Consider the following 27062-nt stretch of genomic DNA (forward strand, 5'->3'; position numbering starts at 1 on the left):
AACTAGTTAACTCCACTGGTGACGCAGTTGCGCAGTCGCAGATGGACACCAATTTCAAATCCACGAACTGCGCGAAAGTAGTTGCCATGGTCAGTATTTTGCAAAACGATCCCAGGAACGGACTCGTACCGAGCGGACGCCGCTTAGTTATTCTGTCCCAATTATTCTATGCCAGAGAAAGTCCATGCAGTCCATACCGACCCCCAGCTTTCCACACTTCGTCACCACTTAATCAACCAGGCTAATGCTCACCGAGAATTTCAAAATCGGTCAATGTAAAAAGATTCTAAAGAAACAGTCATCATGGAACTTAATCACGTTCCACAGACAAGCAGCTATAAGGCATTCTATCGATGAGCACTGTCAGACTCAATGGATAGCGAGATGGTCTGGCAAGAAATGTGCGATTCTGTCAGTGTAGCTGAATTCTCCGCAAGATTCAGATTAATCTGAACAGGCATGGGCGAATGGCTAACCAGGCTTGGCACTGTGAAATGTGGCGCCTGTACTTCTTTGGTTTCGTGTCCTCTTGCTATCCATGTGCAAGAACGCAAATATGGCAGCGCTGGTTTCATCCAGCCACAGACCCAGATGTGCACAAGGAAAATGAAGACAAATATGAGCAAAAACAACATTTTAATTTCTTCTCAACTGCATCATAATCCTATTCAAATCCTTCCTTGGCACTCATAACTTATCAAACTCTAGTGCAAAAAAAATGCCCTCTCAACAGCACAAAGACTTGAAACGCCTTCTATTCTTCGGTTTGAATGAGAAAAAAAAATTTACATAATGCTCCTAACATCTATGTTCACAGTTTCGCTTCTGTCTTATTTTACCAATATTAAAGCTATGATCCTGCTATGACGATGGCTGAGGTGGAACAGTAAATTACAAAATGGGGAAAGAGCAAGTTGTCCATCTGATATATATATAGATATATATAATATGTATATAGAATATCGCAATGTGTATATAAAATGCATATGGTAATGTCGGATGAAACAACTATGCATTTTTTTTTAAACTTCCACTATAAGGCACGGCAGTATAGGATTACAGGCAATGAGAAAGGTATTCAATAGAGCTGTGATGCAAGTGACAGTTTTAGAGAAAAATTCCGGGCTGTCCACACTGCAAGACTGCAGCATTTACAAAATAAAAAATAAAACCCTTACACGAGCACAATATTAAAATCAAAATATGAGTAGTAACAATTTGCATTTAAAAGACAGTCCTATGAGCGAAACAGCACAATGTGAACAATACAGCACAGTGAAACCCTAGCATTTTCTGCATCCTCGTTTGGGGAACCATTTTGTGCGAGAAAATATTTTCATTTGCATTGAAGGAACTTCTTCACATGACAGAACTCCATTAAAAGTGCTATGACAGCTTGCCTACAGCATTAAAAAATGTCCTGAATGCTTCCATTTAAAAAAAACAAAACAGGCACACATGATGCTACTTATGGCCAAGGTAGGGTTACATCACAAAACACAATTTGAAGCTATTGCTACAGCGCTTAAGTCTCTGCACTTTCATGTAAGGAGAGGGCTTGCATAATGATATAGGCAAAGGGCCAAAGTGAAGTGCTTTGGTCAGGCTTCAAAGAACACCAAGCCACCTTCTTCCATAGACACCCATGGGAAGCCACAGAGCCCCCCAGATCCAAACCTCAACAACATGTGGCGTTGAGTTTTCACCCCTGACTGCAGCACTCCACTTTGGGCAACCCATGATGGTGCACAATTCAATGTTTTGCATTAGCTAGCATAAACTCCCAGCCATCACAAGACCACATACAAAAATGGCAATCAGGCAACTAACACACACACACACAATGATATGACATGACAAAAGGAATCCTTCGGCGACTCCGCGGTATCACAATATCATTTGAAGGAAATAAGACTGTGCTAAAGAAGCCTCGTGTCGCGGTTATTATAAAAAAGCCAGTGATCCTAAGGTACAATATCTTGGCAGGGCAAAGTTAAACAAGTGGCTAGTACAATAATGAAGCATGTGCAACAAAAGAACCACTCCTAGTCATCACACCAGGAAAGGATAAAGGAAATCACTATAGGCAATACCCCTGTAAACACTTCGCATGTAATTGACAAACCCACTGCAAATACAAATCAGTAATAATTGCTACCTATATCAATGTGTAGGAACTTTATAATGCATTTCAAAAAGAAAAAGGCACGGAAAGTAAAACAACCTCCCCATGTAGCCAGAGTGCCAAGATTGAATAGTGCACTCGCGACCTAGCTAAATGCAAGAATAAAACAAATTTTATGCCCTTTAGTATTAGCTAGTGTTACCGTAGGTCCTGGTGCACAGGTGCAAAACAAGGCATAATTAAAAGGGCCACAAAGCTGCTAGGCCAGATTTTGGATATAGCAACAGTAAAAAAAGCACCGAGGACTGGTAACGAAAATAACAAAGAAAATACCAATTCAGTATAGAGCTTTACACGAAGACTACAATGAACAGCAAAGTATTTGCTGCTAGACTTGAGGGCAAGTCCCAGTTAATCCTACAAAAAAAAAACTTGATGCATGAGGCAGCCACAAATAAAAATTAGAATCAGAAAATTGCATTCTGCAGCAAGAATAAATGCAGGTGAGCAACATGGCAACAGGGGAGGATAAACAGACTGCAGAAATACAAAAGGAGATATTGATGCACACACATAACAAGCAAAAACCCGCAAAACAGCATGGAATCGTTGTCCACAGCCGATTACTGCACGAGCATAAATAGACAGAACAATTTGGCACTTTTTAACCAAGTGCCGAAAATGAGGTGAACGCTAAAATTAAAATATGAAATGGCAGAAATGTAAAAATGTTTGTCCAGAGCCTTAATCAAGGGTAATGGAGAACACAAAGGGTCCGAACACCCAGCGAACGAAGCAATGCTTAGATTCATGGCATGACCACGCAGGGTCCCTCTCCGACTCTGTTCAGATTTGTTTGCTGTTCAGAGTTTTTGATGGGCAGACACTCCACACATGGATTTTGACCTCCACATAACTACAAATTGGGCAGGCTATATGGTGCACAGGAACACTGCAGATTTATCACCGCCACTTGCAAAGGAGTCAAACCCATGACCAGGCCACCAGGCAAATAACAAGGCACTGGTGGCCAGCTCTAACTCTACCCTAGGCTTACGGGACAGCTGAAACAGAAGTGAAAATGAGGACGCGATGTGAAATACAACACACTACAAGGACTACGAAAGTACATTTCACAAGGCAAAACAGCTAATAATGCCCAAAAATTGTTGCACACGTTGAAGTAAGTTGACGGTAGATACAAAGAGAAGCGCAGCCAAAGCACTTAGCCAAATGAAATGAATGACATAAAAGAATAATATCTACTCAAGATGAAACATTGCATCATGCCAAAGTATCCAATCCAACATTCTAATTCTAGGCTGAGGATATGCTCCTACTGAACATAAAAATATGATAGACCTGCAACTTGCTTGCATAGAGAAATCAATCTAGCATCGCCATTAGGTAACACTAAGTGAACTTTGGGTGGCTTTTGGAGAGAGGGATCATAGTAGCATTGCTTCGCTTGATAAAGCTTGCAGTGCAGTTAACATCAGCATATATAGCCGTGGTCTCCTTTAACTGTGTGCCCAGAACATAGGCAGAAAACGCGGTGTCATTCTTTTTTATGTGTCTCCTGTCCACAATTGTTTGGTGCATGTAGCGAAAAACAGCAACACCTCAAAGAAATTTCGAACAAGGAATCAAGAGCAGACAGCATGTCTATGGGCTGATCACTTTTACAGAAGCAATGCAGCAGACAGTATTGTGCCAGGGGCAGTACTGGTGGCAAGAGCGATCTAATGTGCACCAGCTAGCAATTTGAGGCAGCATGGCTGCAACATAAGAGTCATGGCTTGCTCCTCGTATAGTTGAAGGAGGTTCTAGATTTAGCTGCTGAACACAGTGCGTAGCTCAAGAAATAGCCACGAGTCTGGCAAGAGCCTACAAATCAACTTGCACAAGTAGACACCATGCCCCTGAAGCTTTCATTCCTAATTTGACTGCCTTGATAATTGAACAGTGCCTACAGCTGCCCCAGCATAAAGACTTGCACTCAGGTGCTACTTCTTAATGAAAGCCTGGCTGTAAAACTAATTAGCACCATGTGACATGACATGAAGTGGATGAAAGGTGGCAGCTGTGAGAGAAAGGTGAAGAGAAATGCTGAAACAAGCCTTCATATGGTGAAATTACTGTGAAAGCACACTATACAAGCACACCCGCCCCTCCCCCCCCAAGAGGCACAAGTTTCCAAAACTTAAAAGACCAGCTATAATGATATAATTCCCGGTAAAAAGGCCCCACAATGATAGGTACTAATATATGTATATATATAGATGAACATCTATATCTAAAATTATGTGCTTAACTCTGTAGCAGCAGCTCTATAGACCTATTTCTCCCTGCCAAACACTTAGCTGGCTGTGTGCAGAGCAGAAAGAAGCTAAACTTAAAATAACACACAGCATATACAACACACAAACACCACAAACATGCACCACATGAAGACTAGCTGTTCCAACAAAGAGGCACCAAACCTGCACCTTTTATTCCCTTGTTCCGGTTTCCTGAAATTCAAGTATTGGCTGAATTCCCCCCCCCCTTTTTTTGTTTTGCACCCAAGAAACACTACACACACATCTCTAAATACAAGCAGTTTCTGAGCTACAGCAATAACTGTAACCTGTCAACTACTAACTACTTCCTTCCGAACCATCTTTCCTACATAAAAAAAAAGCAGAAGAAACAACTTAAGATCACAGTCAACACGCAGCCAATACGTAGCAAGGGAATATTAAAAAGGCAAGTAGGGTGCTCAAGAGTCCACTTCTCCCTCTGTATATACTTTTAAAAGCCACTAGCTGGTTTCTACAGCCCAACTTCAAAGAAGCATTCCTATGCTGATGCACAGTGACTTGAGCTACAAAGCACTGTACAGCGTGCTAGGAAGTCATTTCAACATGTTAAATTACAGTTGGCTAGCACGCACGGACAGCTGTCGCACTGAACAGCCAGAATGCATCAATGTTTGATATCGGCAGTTCAAGCATGCAACACAGCAGGCTGAAGCATCAAATATGCCAATGCAGATCCACAAAGTTCAGTTGTCAGTCCATGGCAGGTGGCAAGGGAGGTGGGCTCTGGTCATTGCCATTGCGGCACTGATGCAGGCAAGCTCCCACTGGCAGTCCACTAGTGGCAAGGAAAGTTTCGCAAAGGTGACATTCAACCCTGGTGCCAACACAGTGACAAACGTGGGGGAGTCAGTGGGGAAGCACACACAAGGCAGCACCGAGGCTTGCCGTGATGCCACCCCGCCACGTCCATATGTCTGCCGCGTTGCGTCCTTAGCGCCTGCACTGGCGTATCCGTTGCTGATGTTGCTGTTGCAGCTGTGCCAGCCTGCGTCGGAGCATGTGGTGGCGCTGCTGCTCCTGCTTGTACACTTTCTCCTGGTGGCACGCGTCGTAGGTGAGCTTTAGCGCGTACGCGGCGGCCTCGTTCAGAATGGTGACCTTCGCCGCTTTCGTGTTCTCAACCAGGGCGGGCACCTGCACCCGCAGGTCCTGGAAGGCGACGCGCAGGTCGTCACGTCGCTTGCGCTCCATGGTGTTGTGCTCGTTGCGCTTGGCGCTGGGCGGAAGCTGGGACAGCACGTGCTGGCCGCGACGACCCGCCGTCGGCGAGCACGAGCCCGCCGGCCCGCAGCCGTCGTCATCGCGCCTGGCGCGCTTGGACTGGACCATCAGGGACGCGTGATGCTGCTGGGAGACTTGCTGGTACTGCCGCGAACGCTTGCGCTTGCCGCCCATCGTAGCGGCGGCGACGCTGGGCGACCCGGGGGCCAGGCCGCCGCGACGTCGCCTCCCGGGCGCCTGGCCATTGCTCAGGGCCTTGTGCGAGGGTGTGACCACCCGGCCGCTGGACGTGATGCGCGACACGACGGCGGTGGCCGGGGGCCGAGGTTGACGGACGGTGGCGCAACGGATCGCGCCTCCGGCTGCTCCGTTGGCCGGCAGCGCGACGACAGCGGGCGCGCCACCGTGCCGCTGGCGCTCGCCGGAGACGGTGACGACGTCGATCTCCTCTTCGTCATCATCATCGTCGTCGTCGTCATCGTCATCATCATCGTCGTCGTCATCATCATCATCATCGTCTTGCTGCTGGTCGGCAGACTGCTGCTCCTCCTCGTCATCATCGTCGTCATCATCATCATCATCGTCGTCATCTGCGGCAGAGAGAAAGGCGACACGGAGTCAGGCGGGACGTCCAAGAATGCAAGCACAATACAACAACAATACGAATTCGGGTCAGGCGAGTTCGCTGGGCGATAAGGCTGACAGGAGAACGCAGCATCATAGCGCAAATTACTCGGAAGCACACATTAGCTAGAAAGCGCGCAGTGTTGACAGCGGTCACGAACTTACGCCGCTGTGACCGCAATAACCGCTTGAACGACTCCCCCGAAACAACGGCCTGCAGGTGTCGCGCACTGTGCGACGCGGTTCACGAAGCGAAAATCACCATGCCGCAGTGACTCCGCAAACGAAGCAGAGGGTACGCGGAGAAAGTGAGCACAAAGCGAACGGAAGGACCGCGGAAGGGGTGGGGGAGAGAGAACGCAGCCAGGCTGGAGACAAACCCTGAGGATCCCAACCCGGGTTGAACGACCTTCGGGCCGAAAATCGCGGGTCCCGCGCCGGCGGCGACGTTCTTGGCAGGAACGCAAGGACTCGCGCGACAAGGCGGCAGCACCGGCGCCATCGCTCGCCGCGCACGCACACACACAGACAGACGCCGAGGTCGTCCCCGACGCGCAAGAATACCGTCGACCGGAACCGCCACAACATTCTGGCCACGAGTGCAAGCACAGTGACTGTGCTGCAAAGTGATGCGGTGCCTGTCCGAGCCCAGCTGGGAGCGAGGTCGCAGTGTCCGCCGTCACCTTGACGAAACGCTGCAGCAAGCGGATAACATAGCGCCTTCAGCCCGATCGGTCGATCTTTTCAGCTCATCCACGGCATCCCGACTAGTGCAGCAAGCTTATGGTGCCGATCTCGATACACGGCAAGCAACGAAAGTCTCCACGCTCTTGCCGGCGAGCTCAGCCTAGGCAACTAGAGGCGACGAAAAAGGCCCAAGACACCTTCCGGTCGCCTAGACACCTTTCGCAGTAGATGGGGTAGGGTAAAAAAATAAAGTGTCTACAGAACGGCGGGTCACACACAGTCGCTCACCGGGGCAGCCTAGGAAGAACCAAGTCAAAGAGGCGAAACAAAAAAAGAAAGAGAACGCGACAGACAGCTACCGGCAAGTAAGCTAGTAGCAGTGAGCGAGAAAAGGCAAACGAGAAGGGAGAGGCCTTGAGACGACGACGGATCGAAAATAGAACAGCGTCGACGCGGTCCCGACGCCGAGACATTGGCGTCACCGCGAACGAAAACAAGACAGGAAGAAGCAATCAAAGAGCACACACACACACACACGTACGCACACGCACACACACAAAGTCTTCACGCGACGACGACTCGGGAAGACGAACTCGCCGTCTCTGCAGGGTCGCTCGCCCACTACGGAAAGGAACGCGACGCGTCGGAGGGCTCTCTCTCTCTCCTAGGCCCGCGGCAGCAACACAAGACGCCCAGGGTTCGAGAACGAAAGACTGGTCAGGAGCGTGCCAGGGCGGATCAAGCGAAAAATAAAAAAAGGCTACTACCAGCTGGCGGCAAGAAAGCGCGTCGCGCCAATTCCCTAGCGCTGAAATCGAAAGAAAAAAAAATATCGTTATAGTGACCCGGCAACCGCTTTTACGTTATACAAGCAGAGGCAGCTCGTAACTTCTACCTGAGAGAGCAATTGGTACTTTTATACTCCAGAGTGACTACTGCTCAGTGTTTATACAGATCTGGAGCCTAGCAGCCACAGCGGAAGCACGCGCAATCAATCGAGTTTACGACGGCGACGGTTCTGGCATTCAAAGGTGCGCCGGGGCTTATTGTTACTTGTTCTGCTAGTATTCCATCGCGTTGGCTACATTCCGCCAAATGAAAGCGAACGAAAGACGCAAAAAGAAAAAGACAGTTCGAGCTTTCGCGTGATTTAAAAAAAAAATATTAGGAAAGAAAGCGCGAAGACATGGCAGCAGAGAGCGAGCAGGCGAGCGTCCTCCGTGGAAGGCAGTGCAAGTAACCTTTGGCGCCAGCTGCCATCCGGGGCCTTTCAACGACACTTCTCGTGGCCCGGTGACACGGGCTTCAAACGCCGGCGCTCGTTCGCTCGCTCGACGCGTTTGACGTCGTCCGCGGGGGGGGGGGGGGGGGGGGGGGGAACCTTTCGAAAGGCTCGCATACCTCTCCACCTAGCTTCGGTGAATCGTTCATCGCTCGTTCGGTAGAGAAAGCTAACCTCGCTACACGATTCTAACATTTTCGCCGAGGCAGCGGCATTAGCGCGGCTGGTGAAGCTGAACGCGTGCGCGTCTTATGTCGCGACGAGGACGGGTGTTGGTGGGAGTGTCCGTTGTGTGCGAACGTGACAATGCGCGCGCGTTTGGCGGAGCGTGGGGGAGGGGGGGAAAGGCGCTGGAAACGTTGTCGTATTATCGACACTGCAGATGGGGAGGGGGGGGCGGAGGAGAAACGTGGTCACGCAGTAGAAACCGACACTAAGTTTACTTACTGGCGGCTATATAGACAACTTCGTCTATGCCGCATCAGATCGTAGTGACGTCACGCGCTTAGGAGCACTACTCCTGCCCGCTAGGGTGTCTAGAAGTTCCTTCGTCAAAGAAGAGCCACAGTGTGTGGCGACAAACTCCCAGGAAATACTTCCGGACACGAAACGAATTAAACTACGCGAAAATGAAAGCACGTCAAAATGCGCAGCGTCGCGGTGACGGGCATCGAACCCGCGTCCTCCTCCCGCGTCGAAAGGCAGCCGAAACGCCATGGGGCCCCCGAAACAACACTGGAGGCGACCGAAAGTTTTCCAGCGAGCTCCGAAAACGGACCCCCCCCCCCCCCCCCCCGTTCCGTACCCAAAAACGATCTAAAGGGAAAGAAATGCGCCCAGGAAACGACCGGTAGGCGAGAAAGAACTAGTCTTGTTTATCGAACCAAGGGGGTGAGCAACGCCGACGCGCGGCCGCTGCCAACGAAAGGCGCGTGACAACTACAAAAAACGGGACAGGCAACTTCGCCGACTACACACACTAGGCTCTCTATCGGTCGTCGTTGGTCGCCACTGGCCAAAAACAGGGCGCGGACAAAAACCGAGTGGCCAGCCAAGAAAAGCATCGCCCCCCTCCTCCCCCCCGGAAAAAAAAACAAAAACAAAAAACAAACACGCACAACATATTCAAGCAACAGCTCGTTGGACCACCTCCGAGGGATAAACGAACAAACAAACAGAAATGCCGGGCGAAGCACCGAAGGACGGAAGAGAATTATCCGGCCAGAAAACGGCAGCCGCTCCTCTAATCGGTCAAATGGCCGCTCCCCGCGGTGGCCCTAGCGGATAGCGAAGACTCCCGAGACTGGAGGAGGGGGGGGGGGAGGTTTTGCGGGGCGAACGGAGCTGCGGCAGGGAAGAGCAATTGGATCCAGGCGCAAGCATGAATAATGAGCGAACGCAGCAACGCGCTACAAGCGATAAGAGGTGCAACGAAGGATAACTAGAGAAACGAACAAGTAGAATCAAAGAAAGAATCAGACGTAGAAAAGGCAAATCATGCAAGGAGAACATGGAAGAAGGCCAAGAAAGATGTCCACGTGTGGAGAGGTGGGGGAAGGCGGGCAGGGCTGCCAGTGGGCGAGTACGGATGCACGCAATAGAGCAGAAGGTTCTCCTCACGGAGCTGCGGAAAGGAATTTTCTTACGCAGTGCGAAGGAATAAAAAAAGCGCGCACTTGAGTGACGAGCGTGGACGACACCCGTTTATTTCTTTTACTTCTTTTTTTTTTTGTCAAGATCGCGAGATGAGAAACTCAACAGAAGTGAGAGAAGTTCGGCGAAACAAGGGCGACTAAGCGCCGCCCGAGACACGGATCACGAAGCAATCTCCCCGAGAGATCCACACTATCATAAAAAAAAGAGAGAGAGAGAGAGAGAGAGAGAGAGAGAAGGCTGGAGGAGTGAGTGCGCCGAGAAGTGATGTCCGTGCACGTAGCTACTTATCCAGCTCACGAGCGAGATTAGATGGTGCGGGAATGGAGTGGTCTGCTGACAGGAAGCAAGAGAACTCATAGGAATAGCACGGCCCACTCAAATAGAACAGCTAATTAGAATAGAACTTAGCATTTAATCAACCTTTGAGGGGACGAAGAAAATAAGGGGGGGCGGAGGTGGACGAGAAGCGGTGCCCCCCCCCCCCCCCCCCAATATACGCTGATAAAAAAAAATTAACCTCCTATGCTCTTGCACCAAATGCGTGATCTCTCAGCGATGCGATATATACTAGCAAGGCAGTTGGTCAGCGTAAGAGTGGAGAGCCGCTACGGTTGTGCAGTGGCTTCGGTGTTGCGCTGCTAAGCACGCCGCGGGATCAAACCCCGGCCACGGTGGCCGCATTTCCACGGGGGGCGAAACTCAAAACAAAACATTCTAGTACCTAGATTTAGGTGCTTGTTGATGAAACCCCCAAATGGTCAAAATTAATCCGAAGTGCCACCTACTAGGGCGTCCCTCAATCAGATCGTGGTTTCGGAACACAATACCATAGTTCATTTTTTTTTTCATGGCGGAACTGCCTGTTCATTCGTAACGCGCGTGGTATCTATTCGACAATGCCCGAAATTTCACCTTACCACCAGTCACCCGTCGGGCTGATGCCATAAAACTTGGAAGTAAGAAACCAGAGCGAGTTTTACAGTAATCATGCACTCCACTCCGTTGGCCAGCCAACGAAGGAGTAATTTGCGAGTGGGTGAAGATATAAATAAAGTAATTTGGCTTTGAAACGAGCCTGACAACAAGACGACGTCGTTTACCTTTATCAATGACAGCACTCCCGCTTGAAGACTTGGAACATCACTTACAATGTACAAGCAGAAACAGCGTACGTAAACGAACAAAAAACATCGCGAAGCCTCACCTTTGTTCACGCGTTCGTACCACCACTTGCTGCGCGCGAATTGGAACAAAAACAATAAAACGCGTGAGCGGCTCAATTTCGCCAGTCAGGACAAGTTTCAAGATCCTCCACTGCTCGTACACGACAGACTTCTCTTCGGCGCCCTCTCCCTACCTCACGACCAAAATCACGTCGCATGCCTTTCCCAAACACACCCGCGCCGAAATCTCAACAGAGCGCAAGTTCGGTCAGCAAGCAGCAGCAGAGGCCCAGACTAAGGAAAAAAAAGCTTGTCGAAACTTGCCCCAGACGCTTCTCTTTTGCTCAACGTCTTTTGCGAGAGACGATAACGCGAAATCGAAAAGAAAAAAAAAAGACCAGTAAAGGCACGGTCTCCGATACGGCGAAACCAAAGGGACCCCCGGTGCAGAGACGATCTGTCCCCTCTACACCCCCCCCCCCCTTTATTTTTTCTTGAGGCGCTATGGAGGAGGGAGAACAGGCCCCGCAAGCAACCACACACACAGCGGCAGAAAGGGACAGGATGCGAGGCCGAAGGCTTCGGCGCAACCCTCAGTCAAAGGAGAGCGCACGTGAAGGCATGCGATTCAGCCGCCAGCTATAAGAGGAGGGCGTACGGTAGAACAGCAGGGAGGGGGGTCGATGCTGCTTCCTTCCAACGAGGCTACCAGACGGCTTCTTACCCGTCTCGAGCATAGAACCGTGCAGTAGCGTAGGGAACGGTAGCAGCAGTGGACCTTCGAAGCAACACTTCGCTCGCAGAATACTTGCCCCGGTTATCGAGAAGCGTACGGCCGCAACCACGCTGGCAGCGACGACGTCCAGCCAGACGCACAAAGATGCGCAGAAACGACCGGAGAGGAATGAATGCTCTTCGTCAACTACATACTCTTGGCAACAGCGCTAAACGACGAAGCAAGGGCAAGAAAAGCAACACACAAATGCAAGCTCACTTGCGCTTAATCCGCTCGGCCTTCCGCACGCGTGCGGTGTCATGTAAAACTGCACATGTCCCACACAGATTTCCGGTTTAAAACGGGCCCGCGCGATCCATGTAAACCGAAATTTGTGCCTAAGTGCGCGAAATGTGCAAGATTCTCGCAGACCCGTACGCGTGCGGCATGAGCTTAAGTCTGCCCTAAAGCTTTATTTTTCTTTTGTCGCCTCGCTTAGCGCAGTTTCCCAGACGTGCCAACAAGTGAAATTTTTAGCCATTCCTTAACTCTGTCCAGAAGACAGACACGCTGTAAAAAGAATGAAGCGCCAGCGTGCGCACACACTTGCGCCTCCAGCTTGCCAGAAAAAAAAGAAAAAAAAAAGTTAGTTGCGCGTGCAGTTCATTCCTGTCGGGCTGTTCCATCACACGATGTTCGCACGTCTTTCCCGCCGCCAGAACTGAAGAGTGCGTTCACGCGTTAACGGATTTGCCGCGAGCCGCAGGTAGCGTAACATGTGCTGCACCGTATTAAGGAGACACGGGGAGACGTGGCCCAGCCTGGTGCAGGCCAGGGATACAATCGGATCGCCCTGCCGCGGAGGTGTGCAAGCACCTTTAGTTTCACCTTGCACTCGATGCGCGCAAGATACGGCCGCAAAAGAAGGCTAAATAAATGACAGCTCCTATGCGTTGCGTTGCATTCACCTCACACTCGCCTTTCTTCAGGTTCAAAGCGCGTTCAAGATCGGCCTGCTGCTTGTTAACGTTTGTCGCCTGCCCCTCCACAGGCACACTAAACCATACGCCCCTTCCGATTCTCCGATGCGAATAATAGCCAAGGCAGAGTAGAAAAAAAAAAAATTAACTGACAGGGCACGCGAGAACCCTGACAAGAAACGCGCACTTGCTGCAGTCCTGCGCACTTACCCCCCCCCCCCCCCCCCCATGCTGCCGGGCGTAGAAACGCTTCGTCTGTGCCACGCCGTTCCCCTCACCATGTTGAACCTGAAAGAGCGGAAAGGTGAATCCGGTCTCCGACCCTCACGAACAGGTACTTCAGTTACTTCAGTTACTTCAGTAAGCAATACGAGAAGAAGAAAAAAGAAGAAGAAAGAACAGCAAGCCTCACGAAAGTAAACGGCATTCATGCTATAATCACGGCCAACTTGGATACTGCTGGCCGCGCAATAAAAACATACGGAGAGAAAAAAAGAAGTGGCGGAGAAGAAGGGCATCGGGTTCCAGAGAGTGCCGCCAGGTGGTGCCACCATCCCGTAAATACGCAGCAGACGATAACCGCCACGGAGAACCGACGAATGCGTGCGCCGACTCTGCGCATAAGCACGGAGCCGCAAGCCGCGGCGGCCTTCCATGCCTGGCCGGCTGTTCACAGGATCGCACATGTTCGCTTTCACCTCTCTTATGTTCTTGCTCGAGTTGCGGCTGCTCGCGCAACCCTTGATTTGCCAATCGTCGGAAGGGGGCGAGACACGCCAGAGAGCGCGCAAACCGCGCTAGACGCCCCCGTTGACATCGGTACTGAATCCAGCGCTTTAAAAACTGGATCTGCCAGACGACAGGATGCAGAATGAAACAGCTCTTCAGAACAAGCCAGACGACAGCGTGCAAACGACAACGCCTTGTGACAAGATGTACAGCAGACGACGCACTGGGGCACCGCTATCATCAGCTCCACGTCCTGCTTAAAAGAGCTGTTTATCTTACTACGAACAAAACTGGCCGCAGAAGTCAACGGTGTGCCAACTACTGCATGGCAAAGGCTGGTGCAGTTTGCGACAGCTGCGAAAACCTGTGTAATCACAAGTACGGCGCTAGCCGACTTGCGTTTTGGATAGCCAACTCTGCCATCGGGAACAGTTGCAACCTTTCACTTCCCCAAAACACAACGTACATTGCTACACGCCACGATGATGTCAATGATCGGAAATAAACCGCACGCGAAGTAACGTACCTACATTTCACGCGCAACAACTCTCACGTCGAACTACGCAATTGTACGGCCAATGCCCGACACCACAACTGGCTTGTAGTACGAGTGCGGCCGCATGACGTAACCCGGAGTAACTAACGGGCGTACTGCGAACACAGCTGCGCAATTGTGAATGGCAGACGACCTGAAACTAACCTTCGGCGGATAACCAGCACGCAGCCGTCAGTCACTGAAGCGTTTAAAAAACAGGCAGGAGGGGGGGGGGGGGGGCGACCAGAGAAACCTGGCGCGACGTACGATAAGCGCGGAACAGCCAAATCAGGAAACAGACGAATAGCTAACGCGGCGGTGCAAAGCGCTATTGCGAAGGGAACACGACACGACGGTTCTTACAAAATCGCGCAGCGCAACAAAACGACAAATTGAGCCAGGCTACGCAGGAAAGTAAAGCCATGTCGTGAAGGAAGAGGGCGAATCGCGCAGCGCGCGGCGTGGCCTTGACGATGCCGCAAGCTCTTGCGCGACGTCACAAGGTGGTTTGAAGGATATAAATAACCACGGCTGACAAACGCGACGGACAAAGAAAGGAGTCCCAACCGAATGATGCAAGCCTTCGCAAGCACTCGAGAAGGAACCATGACCCAAGCAAGTTCCTTGACGCTCCTAATACTACGTTAAGTCGTCTCGCAATCTCGTTTGCGGGCGTACGTAACGAGGGTAACATTAGATGAGCGCGCAGGCTTCGCGCATGGCGCAAACGAAAGTTGCGCATTTTTTGTCAAGTGTTCCGGCATCCCAAGTGCTGCGTAGAGGGCGCGCAATTCCTTCCCCCTACGTTTACTGCGGAAATTCAAATTCGCACATGGCGAAATCGAGCCGCTCCCGGGGTGTAACGCTTGTGGTAAACCCAGTCGTAGGAAAATAACATTGTAAAACAAAACAAAAAACGCAAACATACTTCAATGGCGAGCATACGAACCAGCTGAAACAACTAGACTGCTGCAAGTAGCAGACGACAAAAAAAAAAAAAAATGGAGGGCGAAGCAGACGTAAACAACACAGCGGCAGGGCAGGCAGCCGTTCGCCCGACGGACTCGCATGAATAAGCCTGAACAATGCGACGAGGTATTGAAAAGGAACGCACGAAGAGAGTGATATATACAGTAAACTAGCCGCTATAGTAGAGTACAATAAAAAAATAGATAGGGCGTCCGGGTATGAAACAATAACACGTATACTGCGCAGCCGGCTTATGGGAAGCCCTTCCCGATGCGCTGCGATGACGCACGGCGAGGCAAACGGCATTGCATCCGATGACGCAATACTTTGAAATTGAAGGCGACGCAGACTACAGCGAAGCTTTGCTCCGCAAACTAATGCGGAAAGAATGGAGAGCGTTCAAGAAAAAGTCAGTTCTACTTCCCTGTCGGTCCCTGCGTGAGACGCCCGCGCTCCAGGTCCTCCAATAAAGTTTATCCAATCGCCGTCAGAGCAAATAACCGCCCACGAAGGAAAGCAGGATTACCCACTACGTAAACAAGCGCAAAGAACTTGAACGCAAGCGTTAAGCTCGAAGCTCTCCAACGCTTATCCATTACTCGGCCGAAAATAGCCAGCTACGCATCCAAAAGATAACCCGTTGAATAAGGGTGGGCGAAAGCCTCCAACACAAGTCGTCGAGACTCACGATGCATCAACGGCTAAAAATATCTCACCGACGGATCTCCTAATCCGCCACCGCAAGACGCTTTTGTGTGTGTGTGTGTGTGTGTGTGTGTGTGTGTGTGTGTGTGTGTGTGTGTGTGTGTGTGTGTGTGTGTGTGTGTGTGTGTGTGTGTGTGTGTGTGTCGCGTGGGGATTCCGTTCCGCAGTGACAAATGTAGGCCGCAGCAAGAGTATTCGCCTAATTCCCTTGCTTTTATGCACGTAGGCGTTCATAACCAGCGCGTTTATTTTTTCTCACCCATCTTATGAAGCTCAGATTGGTGAACGAACGGGGCTAGCAGATATTCTTCTAGTCGCGTTCACCGAGGAAGTGGACCTGGTCAGGTCGTGCAATGCGCAGCTGAAACCAGTGGGATACGAAATTGGAGACGGTAGCGCGAAGTAAACGCGGTGGCCGAGATTATCGAAGAAATAAGAGTTGACCGGGCCACTGTAACGCGCCGAGCGGGCAACCAATTCACGGTTACTGCATAGCAGAAACAAAACTTGCGCCACGAGAAAGGAAAACGAGGACGGTCGAGGATTACCTGGCGGTGGGAAAATTTCAAAACTTGCAGGAATCTGTTGACGCAGTACCAAGGGTAATATAAGATTGGTGGGAGAGGCCTTCGGGGGCTTGGGCTGCGGACATTAATGGGTCTTGGAAGAAAAAACGGAGAATTAAGACGGGATGTACACCTGCCGTTCCCTGCTCTATCGAATGTTCAGACCACACTGCGAAAATTTAACTTGACATTTTGCAGGTTCTTCCCGAGCAGAAAATTCGTTCGAAACCAAAATATACGTTTTTGGCGATTCTCTTCTTAACCGACATGACTTGACTGAATTGAACCAGCGACAACATGCGAACTGCCAATGCACATAAATAGCTACAATGAGGGCTCATTTATCATTAAAATGGCCAATCATCTCGCCACGACTGCGCGGCAACAAACCATCTACAACGAAACACGCAAATAAACTGCATTCAAAGGTCTCACCCCGCAGACTGTTGGGGGATGCGGTGAGCGAAGGAAGGCACGGCAGATAAAGGTGCAGTGGGAGGGGGGCAAGGTGTCTCATTATACGCAGTCACCCCTTTCGGCATCCAGCGTCAAGGTGGGGAGAAGGGCTTCTGAAGGGAGACCATTGCCGGCGCCTCACAACGAGCTTACAGGTTCTGCGAAACGCGTGAATCCGCCCGTTTAACTACCGCCGTTCCGCCACTCAACCTCCCATCCTCGCCTTCGGATCTCAACCTTACCTGGTGCGAAGAAATGCACAACGACCGCTGAACGAGGGGGAGAGGTCTTGTTGAAAGGGTTCGGTTCGAACGGGCACGCTGAATTCGAAAAGAAGGAAGGCGGGACTCTACCCTCCACCTCGTCAATTCGATGCAGCGCAGTAGAAGCTATGAAGATCGCGTCGGCCTGCCACAGACAGAACCAAAAGAAGCGATTCTATCCCCCATTTCTGAGCTTCTGAACGCGCGACGCCGAATGACGGGGAGGCAGGATTAGCTGAGCACAACAGGCGAGCTCCCCTTCCCCCTCCCCACTCTTTTCGGAACGGGCGGCCGGGTTTTCGTATTGCCAAATGGCTGACGGCAGCCCCAACGTTCTCTACACTGCACGAAATTGGTGAGACCGAGCGCAAGAGCGAAGGCAGGATGACGAACTAGACTGTAGGAAAGGGGTGTGAAAGATGGAACAAAGATGAATCGAGCGTCGGCGGTCTCGGTTTGAACAGGGGGAGATGGTCGGTCGTCGACGGATCCGTGGGCAAGTGTGAAGGACGAGCCCCCACGTTTTCCGAGAATGAATCGAAAACCACCGATCAGATACACACGCCACGAGGAGGGAGGGGGAACGAGTTGGCGAAGCGTGTGGCGAGGGTGAAAGGTAAAAGCGAGCGCCGGAGAGAAGGGTGAGAAGCGCGGTCGAGGCAGGTGAACCGCATTCCTGAAGACGCGCCCTTCTCCGGAAGCCACCCCAGGCGAGGACAGCGCGTAAAAACCAGACCGGTCAACCATGGAATCGTCTGCGAGGCAGACGCAGACGAACCCTCCTTCGTCTGGCAGTAGTCTGCTCGATGGAATGATCGAATTCCTCTGGACACAGGTGTTCCCGTCAACGGGGTCAAGTGCTGATGATGATAGTGCCGGAACAACGGAAAGCTATAGGGAAAGAAAGAAAAAGATGGGACGCTGTCAGCTGGTGCGAACGTGTAGTTTCCACGATAGTCGCTTTACGTCCGGTTTCTAAAGCGCCGTAATGAGTAAACCGCTCCAACTTCGCAGAAGCCAGGTGAAGTGACAAACGTGTCAACTACGATTATAGAGACATGATTTACCTGTGAACGAACTGAGTTAGCTGTGGAGTTGTTCAATACTAAGCGCATTAAACTATTATTTTTGTCTGCGACTTCCGTAAAGTCCAATTCCTATAGCAGACTACATAAAGCGCGATTCTGCCACCCGCGGCGAAGCTGTCTGCTCCACTTCGAAAGGCGCACGCCATCGCGCCAACATACGCTCTCGGCTCCAGACAAAACCACATGAAACGCTTTCACGACGCCACACAAAGACTCGTTCATTCACAACGCTGTAAGCAGCACTGCGCTCTCCACAAACGGTCTTTGTGGAAGGTTCCCGGCGTCCGTAGAATAATAACACTGCAAAATTAAAAGGGGGGAGGGCGCAACTAGCAATCACGATAGGAAAAAGGCTATGAACAGCTCCTTCACAGGCTGCTGACACATGACCCAATCGTGCACGCTTATCTATTTGCGGTCGCAAGTCCACTGGCAAAAAGAATCATGGAGTTGCCACCGCGACAGCGCGCCGACCAAAGAAAAGACTCGCATGCCGAAGACATGCGTAGTCGAACCAGCAGCGCTTGACTAGTGCACTTGAGACACACAAAAAAAAAGGATTTTTAAAGCGAGCAACGACCGAAGGAGCGTCGGTGAGCTCATAAGAGGGCGTACTCGCGCGAACTGGGAAAGAAGGTCACAACAGCACCGATTTCATTTAAGATAACTAACACCAGACGCGAGCGAAAGCAAGAAAAAAAGAGAGATACGGCTCGACCAGACGACGCGAAATCGACGAAAGCGAAAACATGGCAACGCGGAAGCCAGAAGAAAACGGGACTGGCGGAGACGACGCTAGTAGTAGCAGCAGCAGCTCCGAAAGCCAAGACGCGTGGGTTCGCCCATTCAGGAAAGGAAAACGAAGAAAAATGAGTCAGTCAGTGCTTCGAGTGGGTGGGGAGCATACACAGTACAACGACGCAACCGCACGGAGCAGACCGGCATCGCGTGGGTTTGCGCAGAGCATGACCCGCGACTTCGCGGGAGGGCCCCCCCGAGTGACTAGCAGCTGACACACCCGGGCAGCATAACAAGCGGCGGCAAGATTTTTTTGCCTGTGAATCAGCGACGTGCGCTCCGCCAAACGCTGCGTCTCGGCGCCGTGGCTCGAGTGAGAATGAATGAAAAGACGCCCTCCCGGCAAAACAAGGAAGTGAATGTTCCCGCGTAGAACACTGGAAGGGGGGGGGGGGGGTGTCGACGAGGTTACGTGTACGATGCGCTGACGCCTATGGTGACGTCACACGGAGGCACTGTCTCATCGCCCACACATGCCCGAGCGCAAGTTTTCCAACGCAGGGACGCTGATTGCGAGACGAAACCACTGGCTTTTTTTTTTTTTTTTTTGTACGACGCCGAGGGAACTGGCGCTAACCTATTTACTAAGCGAAACGATCAATGCGCAAATTGGTCGCGGCAGTTAGAGTGAGGGTTAAACTGGATACAATCTGCGCAAGAAGGCCAGTAAAGCTCGCGTCATCGCCGGTCGTAAAAGTTAGAGACGATAACGTGAGACGTAGTAAAAGTGCGCCTTTACGACACGAAGGGCCACTTTAGCACATCAAAAGCTCGTGCCGCTATGGATATATCGCGGCAAGTGCTCAACATTGTGGGTAATGGTCAACAGTAAGGGACTTCCAAAATAAAGGAACTCACGACACGTAGGATCAACTGCTATGCATCAAAACTTCGTGGGGCGAAAGCTTGGACTTGACGTCATGGACGACATATTGTAGCAATGTTACATTGAGCTAACGGAAATAAGGCGGCGGTAGGCGCGTTCAAATAATGGCGGACCTTACGGGCTGTGCTAGTAGTAAACGCCGTGTCGCCTGCCAACTTACACTAAACCAGCACGCCACCGCTAGCAATACCAAGCCGTGCGCCTAGAAGATGCCAGCACTACAAAATCGATACTGCCGCGGCCAGCATCGTCGTGTGCCGGGCTTCGCTGCATGGCAGATGTGCTTGCCAGGGAAAACGTACGTGGCGGTGTGGGGACCGGAAGTTAAGAGAACGAAAAAAAAAAAATTAACAGGCATACGAAAGCTTTTGCCCAGACGGAAGCGACGGAGTTTCGCTGGACTGTCGGGCGTTTCCTCGTAACTGGATGCCTGGATACAAAAAAAAAAAAAAAAATGATCCCGCCCACTTGGCAGAACGTGATGCTAGCTTCATTTGAATATGCGTAATACGTCGACGCAGCCGGGCGCTGAACAAAACAAAAAAAAAAGAATGGAGGAAAGAAAAATAATGCGTCTACGCGTCACCACAACCTGCGGAGAGAAAACACAGATCGCAGGAAGCGGTGATACGCTCTGACGCCAACTGAATGAATCAAACGGCCAACTAACTTTCGCATTTCAAGAAGGCGAAAAAAAAAAAAAAACGGCAGAAGAGAATGTTTAACAGCCCTTGACGTCAACTAAGCGCAACATAACCACGTAATTACAGCTCGTTCCGACAAGGCGCTCTGCCGCAAGAAAAAAAGAAAAAAGCTGCGAGCCGTAGAAGCTAGGTGACTGCAGAAGCTAGGCGACTATAGCCACGCATTTCTTCTTTCTACATTGAAGAGGCAGGGCATCTGGTACTAACCTACCAGTCTGAAAAGCTGTCGCCTGGCTGTTGAACATGTGTTACCGTACCAAGTTGTCATGCAATGCTTTTGGTTGCTCGGAACAGAGGCTCAACCGACGCATGTTCGCGTCTGTCCAGACGCGGAAGGTAAACGTCGCAAAATAAGTTGACTTTTATACTGAGTGGTGCCCGCTGCGTTACTTAACTGTTGCTAGTGAGGTGTTTGTTTTCTATACGCCAGCCTCAACTAAGTCGATTAAAACGCGGGACTCTTATTTCAGAAGCACTCGCTTGTGCGCGCTTTGCCTCCGTAGCTTTCCCATCATGACCACAGAAAGTTACTCCGCGAGTACGGAGAATCGACTGCGCGGAATATCTGGACACGAGCTCAAAACAACTGACGAGCCAGGCGTGAAGGTAAGCGCAAATCTAAGCTTGTACGCAGAACAGCGCCGAACCTCGCATTCCTGGAAGCCTAAATACTTTAATCGCATCACCACCACCACCACCGCAACGAAAGCCCGCACGTATCGCACATTCCAGGCAAAAAATGGGCTTAAGCTAGCCACTGACCCATCCAACTGGCGCGGGCCTTGTCCACCCCACAAAAAAGAAAGCATTCTGGAAACACGCGCGTGCCTGCTCGGAATAACGAGAATTTGTCAGTCAGTGGACAAGCTCGGACTGACAAACGAACGACCCTGACAGACACAAAGGCAAGGACCCCTACGCTTGCCGTGCAAAGAAAAAAGAAGGGGGGGGGGGGGGGGGTTGGTGCTCGCGCGCGCGGAACCCACTCCCTCCTCAAAAGACAGCAATGCGGCAAGGCACACCTCGCCGAAAACTCCGGGGTCGTCCACCAGCGACACACGCACGCACAGCGCCAGTCCGGTGGCCCCGAAAAAGGTGAAGGACCTCGGGCGCCACAACCATACAAAACCCGCGATCGGCCCTGAATCGATCGAAAGAGACGGCGCGCAGCTCCAGACCCGGGAGCTGGCGCGCCTGGGGCCCAGGGTTTCCAGACCCGGGGTTTCGGAAGAGGAAGGAGTAGTCACCCGGGAGCGGAGGAAGACAGCCCCGAAAAAAGAGCGCCCCCTTCTTTCCAACCACCCGCGCCGCTTCCGAGAAGGAAGCCAGCGGTGCGCGCTACAACTCTTTCCGCAAGCAACGTCGTCGGCGACGTCAGCACGAGGAGGAAAGGCGCGAAGCAAACGCAGCCAAAAGAAAGGCGCAACGCCCTCGCCCGCTCCATTCGGCGGTGACCTTGGAAGAGAAGTTCCGCGCCAGGCTCGCGCGGGTCTTTAACCAGCCGGGCGGCAGCAGCAGAGGCCGCTGCCTCCCGAAAGAACAAAGGGGGGAACCGGCAACAGAAGAAAATATATAGAACGCGAACGCCGTCGTCTGCTCGCTATAGCAGAGCAGACGGCGGGCGGGCGTGGCAGACGCCGACGTCGTCTGTTTCGCGCCGCACGCTGCGGCTGGTCTCATCGTGCACGAGAAGGGACGAGACCGGACGGCGGTGGTTGGGGAGGGGGTTGGCGGCCAGTTCAATGGCACGCCGGGCCGACCAGCGCGCACACACACACGGTGGCGAGTGGAGCGCGCGCCGAACTGAACGGCATCTTTTCGGCGGCGGCCGACAAACGCAAGAAAGCGTGCGAGTGTCGGCCGTGGTCGGACGGCTGCCTCGCTGACCAGACTACGGCAACAAAACAAACACGGGGAAAAGTCCAGACGACGCCGGAACAACACCCTTCCTCTCAAACGTATACAGACGGTATGCGGGTGTCGTACGCAATGCCCTACTCGGAAAATAGAATACTGAATCGCGCGCCGGCGAACTGTGACTGCTACCCAGATTTACAAGCAAAAATGGCTTCCCCATACATGGGATGAGGTGAGGATGAAAGGCAGGGTTACGAATGTTCACTGCCTGTAAGAAAACGCCTTCGCTGGTAAGGGATTGGGGTTGTGGGTAGGGTTGCGATTCTTCGCAGGTCGCAGCAAAAGGCATTAGTAGGTAAAGCTAGTTTCGCGCCATTGAAACTTTCGAAACAGCATTCTACCTATCGCGTAAACCGCTAAGAACCTGTACAAGTGGCAGTGCAGAAAAGTACACACAATGGTGAGCAGCAAAAGGCCGTTTCCTCACTAACGAGAAACGCGATCCCCACGCAGCTTAAAAGACGGCGCTGACGTCGTTCCTTGAGCGCGCTGGCTCAAAGCGCAAACGCTGCGGAAACGCTAGTAACTACCTTAGAACAGCTGCGCCTGGAAAAAACACAGCCAAGCGGACACGCACGGCGCTGACGTGACGTGTGACGTCACGTCAGGGTTACTGAAAAACGACGCCGATTCGTCGTTAGATAAGCATCAAGTCGTTTTGATTTCGAGAGGATGCTTCGAAACGGCTCCTATCGACATACGCGAGGAAACGAGCAAGTGTCGACGACGACTTCTAAAAACCCAGCCAAACTATTCGTCATAGCTTCGCGATTTCCTGAAATCGTACTGACAACACCGTAGACGTTATTACCTCAAGCGTAACGAACCCGCAGTCAGATAGCACGCGAAAAAGAAAACGCGCGAAGGACGCTAGCGCCAACTGCGTAGTTATTGCAAGGAAGCCGGAAAATGCGCGCGAAGCAAGACGTTAGGAGGATATATGCAAAAAAAAAAAGAAGACGACTTTATCGACAAGGCCTTGGCTGGGACGAGCCCGGAACAACATCGCCCGGCGTTTCTGTCAAACGCTGAACAGGAGGCCAAGAAGTAAGGTGCCCGTGGAAGACGAAAGGGAAAGTAGTCGCCGTCAGATATAACCTGAACAGCGAAGACGCATTTAGCGGCTGAACAAACACGAGCTGTGCAGAGAAAACACCGAATGCTTTCGACGGAAGATGCGTTGAGCTGGCGCATTCAAGGCGTGTTCGGGTTAAGCATGACGGTGACTGCACGCTTGCAAGACTGCGCGGAAACTCGTTATTCAGTAGCCGCCGCCACATTCCGAGTAGTCTCTTTCGATTTAGGTGTTAATCAAGAAAAGATTCTGTCACTACAAGACGAGAACGTCTGCAATTTAACGCAAACGTTATGCTGAGGCAAGACCTAGGACACGCGACTTAAGAAGCGTGGTACCGGTATCACCACTCGCTAACTTAGGACATCGACGTAAGCACAAGCCTTCCACTAAAGCTACAATCCACTACTACTAAAGCTACAATTGTAGCTCGAAAGCTACAATTCTTCGTAGCATACTACAGCGACAAGTTAACGACACACTCCGACGTAGTACGTACGCACAGGGGCAAAGCAGGGACGAATTATATCGCGCGCGCAGTTCTTCCACGAGTGCCGCAAGTATGCGAGATTACGCGATTTGAGGCTCTCTAGCGAAAGCCAGGTGAAACGGCCGCGTTATCGCTACGCAGTTAGATACGAGGTCAAGTAGACGCCGCAGCTGACGCGGTGAAAGGCCAACCACATTCCTCCAACACTTCACAACCATCGATCGGCGCACTAATGCCGCTAGGAGTAGACAGCCGAGCAGGAAACACTGTAGACTACTTCGGCGAGCTAATCTCTCCGAGATCTACGGATAACATCTCGCGAAGCTTGAGTTACTCCCATTGCTTGCAATGACGCAACCGCTGTAACAAGCGCTGACCGTTGACCAGTGTGGTAATTCCCGGTCGGCAGCCTTCAGTTTGAATTGCAATCATGATTGCGACAGAACCTCGGTCAATCGAGCTGGCCTGAGTGTCAGCACATTTGAACCTGCCCGTTGTAGTACAAGTTGCGATGCGACGACGGCGATTAGTGTTTGTGACCTGCCGATTACGGCAAATAGCGCGACAGATTTTGCGGCATTCTCCGCGCGCGCGCATTAAACACGAAGCTGACGTTCTCCGTGCGTGAGGCTCGTGTGGCCGAGGTTCACTATAACGCAAATGAGTTGAGAGGCGTGTCGTGACAACTCACCGGACTCGGACGGCGTATCCGACAACACCACCGCGCCGCGCTGCCAGTGGCCGTTCTGGGAACGGTAGAGAGTGAGCTGTCCGACCGACGCCGATCCTCTAGCGGTCGACGACGACTGCTGCGAGACGGCCTTCGGGGAGTCCGGAGGAGTGGGAGGCGCCGAAGACGTCGCCTGGTGGTACGAGTGGTCGCTCAGCGGCGTGTAGCTGAGCACCGAACTGGGGTCGACGCACTGACTGGCCAGCGCGTCGTCAGCCACCGCTGGCACCCGAGAAGCAGACGTCGTCGCGGTAGTAGGGGCAGCCGCCGCGATTCTTCTGCTGGACGTCGGCGAAGGAGAAGAGGGAATGCGCATCTCCAGCACGTCGTCGGGCGAGCCCGCGGACATCGCCGACGCCGGCGAGACGACCAGGTCGTACGGAGACGCCAGGGCCGCGGCGGACCGCTTCTCCCGGGCAGCCTTCTGCTTGCAGTCGTCCGTGCACTGTCCCGACCACATGCAGTCGTGAAGCAGCTCGCTCTGAACGCCGGACTGCGTCGGCGACACCGGAGACAGCCAGTCCACGACGGCGGGGGCGTGAGGCGAGACGATTGCGCCGACGACCTCCTCGTCCTCCTCGACCACATCGTCGTCCGAACCGCCGCCGCTGAGGACCGAGTTCAGCACCGAGTCGTCCTTGAGAAGCTGGTCGATGAAGTCGTCGTGCTCGAACAGAATGGAACACAGGGCCTCCTGGTCTTCGAAGGACGGAGCGACCGGGGGAATGGCCACGTCGTGGTTCCAATCCTCCATCCGGAAATCATTCCACACCTCGGCGATTGCTCCGCCGCTGCTGCTGACGACGCCGTTGCAGACGTCATCGACATCATCGCTAACGACACCCATGATCGCTTTGGTGTCGCAGAGGTCGCCGATGCCCGCGATCGTAGAGTCCGAGCGATCGGGCGACCGCGGCGGTGTGGGCAGGAGCTTCCAGAAATCCTTGGTCGGGGAGTCCATCCGGAAATCCCCCACGAGGTCGTCCAGCTCCACGCCGGGCGAGGTGGGCCCGGCGTAGTCGTTCAAGAACATGGAGCACATGTGCTCGGCTTCCTCCAGGGCACGACGAGACATCGGGGAGCCGCCCCTATCACCCAGAAACGGTCCAAAGTCCGGCGCTCTGGTGGTGAATCGCTTCGGTTCCGAATGCGACAACACGGTCGTGGACAGAATCATAGTCGAGGCCGCGTCTACTGCTCTCCGATGATCATCCACGGAAACGGCTCACCGGAGGTCCCGGCGATTGCCTGCAAACGGATGCACAACAGCCGGGCCTTGCGAGTCAGACCCACGGAATCACAAAGTGACGGCACATACAGGTACACATCACCCCGTGTCAGCACCGCCTTTCAAAAAGCTTTAGACATTTTTTTTCTTTTCTTTTTCCTAGGCTGAAACCGTGGTAGCAGCGCGGGCAGCCAATCAGTCCGACACGCGCCGTTAACGCAAGGATAACCTATAATAGGTGAAGCTTGCAACGACCGCAATTTACAATCACCGGTCCATGTACACTAATGTTTGAAAACGCGACCATGGGAAAATCGCGCGAGACAGTTGGAGGCACCCGGTTGAAAAGCGCGCTATCGCGTAACGCAACAGGCTAGTCGGAGACGGAAACGTTCCGATATATGCCCTTTATAAAAAAAAAAAAAGTGCGACAGCGGTTGCTTGAGAGAGTAAACGAAAGGAGGGGGCGGTGATTTCGGATGCCAGCAACGAGCACGACAAATAACCACTTCGAAGCAAAATTAAAGAGCGCGCATCTACGGTAAACGAAACCAACCGCGACGCTAATTCCCAGGAACGCGGTGACAAGAGCGTCCGCCCACTTCCAACGTTCTGACGCACACAGGCATTTCGAAAATGTGCCAGCGACAAGTGCCCAAGCGCTTGTACCGCCGTGACAACGTCAACCGGCGACGCGGCAACAGCCACGCGGAACTTTACAACGCGACACGACCACGTTGGCAAACCAGAAACGCCGCACAATTCGCGAGAAACATGCGTGCGCCAGCGACGCCGCACAGCTTAAACGCCGGCGGGGAAGCCGCCATGCCGGCGCCGCATTTAAATGTCATTCATTCGCCGGCGCATTTTCTTTTTTTTTTTTTTTTGCCTCCTGCGCGGAAGACAGCGCGCAAGAGAACGTAAACCAAGGGAAATAACGCGACCACGTCGCGCGGCATCGACCGACCGCTTACCTAGCAGCGACTCCGTATCCGTACAAATCCCAGTGGGCGATGACGACGACGTTGTGTTAATTCCAAACGGGCGGGGAAGATATCCAATGCATGGCACGCGGGGCCGCACACACACACCACACGCCGAGCAGAC

General features: G+C 52.2%; 1 protein-coding gene across 1 annotated transcript; it reads right to left on the reverse strand.

Moving 5' to 3' along the window:
• Positions 1 to 619: 619 nt before the first annotated feature.
• LOC142557395 (uncharacterized) lies at positions 620 to 27062 on the reverse strand. The gene is made up of 3 exons (XM_075669195.1): positions 26930 to 27062; positions 24689 to 25975; positions 620 to 6299 (listed from the first exon to the last, which is right to left on the reverse strand). Exons 2-3 carry the CDS (start codon positions 25902 to 25904, stop codon positions 5419 to 5421), a joined length of 2097 nt encoding a protein of 698 aa, XP_075525310.1. The 5' UTR covers positions 25905 to 25975; positions 26930 to 27062; the 3' UTR covers positions 620 to 5418.

This window comes from Dermacentor variabilis, chromosome 9 (assembly GCF_050947875.1).
Source record: "Dermacentor variabilis isolate Ectoservices chromosome 9, ASM5094787v1, whole genome shotgun sequence".
NCBI classification, from domain to species: Eukaryota; Metazoa; Arthropoda; class Arachnida; order Ixodida; family Ixodidae; genus Dermacentor; species Dermacentor variabilis.

Excerpts from the sequence above, each read along its gene's own strand:
- LOC142557395 (XM_075669195.1), bottom strand. The coding sequence starts at position 25,904 with ATGATTCTGTCCACGACCGTGTTGTCGCATTCGGAACCGAAGCGATTC. Across the intron at positions 6,300-24,688 it reads GGATACGCCGTCCGAGTCCG|ATGACGACGATGATGATGAT; the intron begins GTGAGTTGTCAC and ends TCTCTGCCGCAG.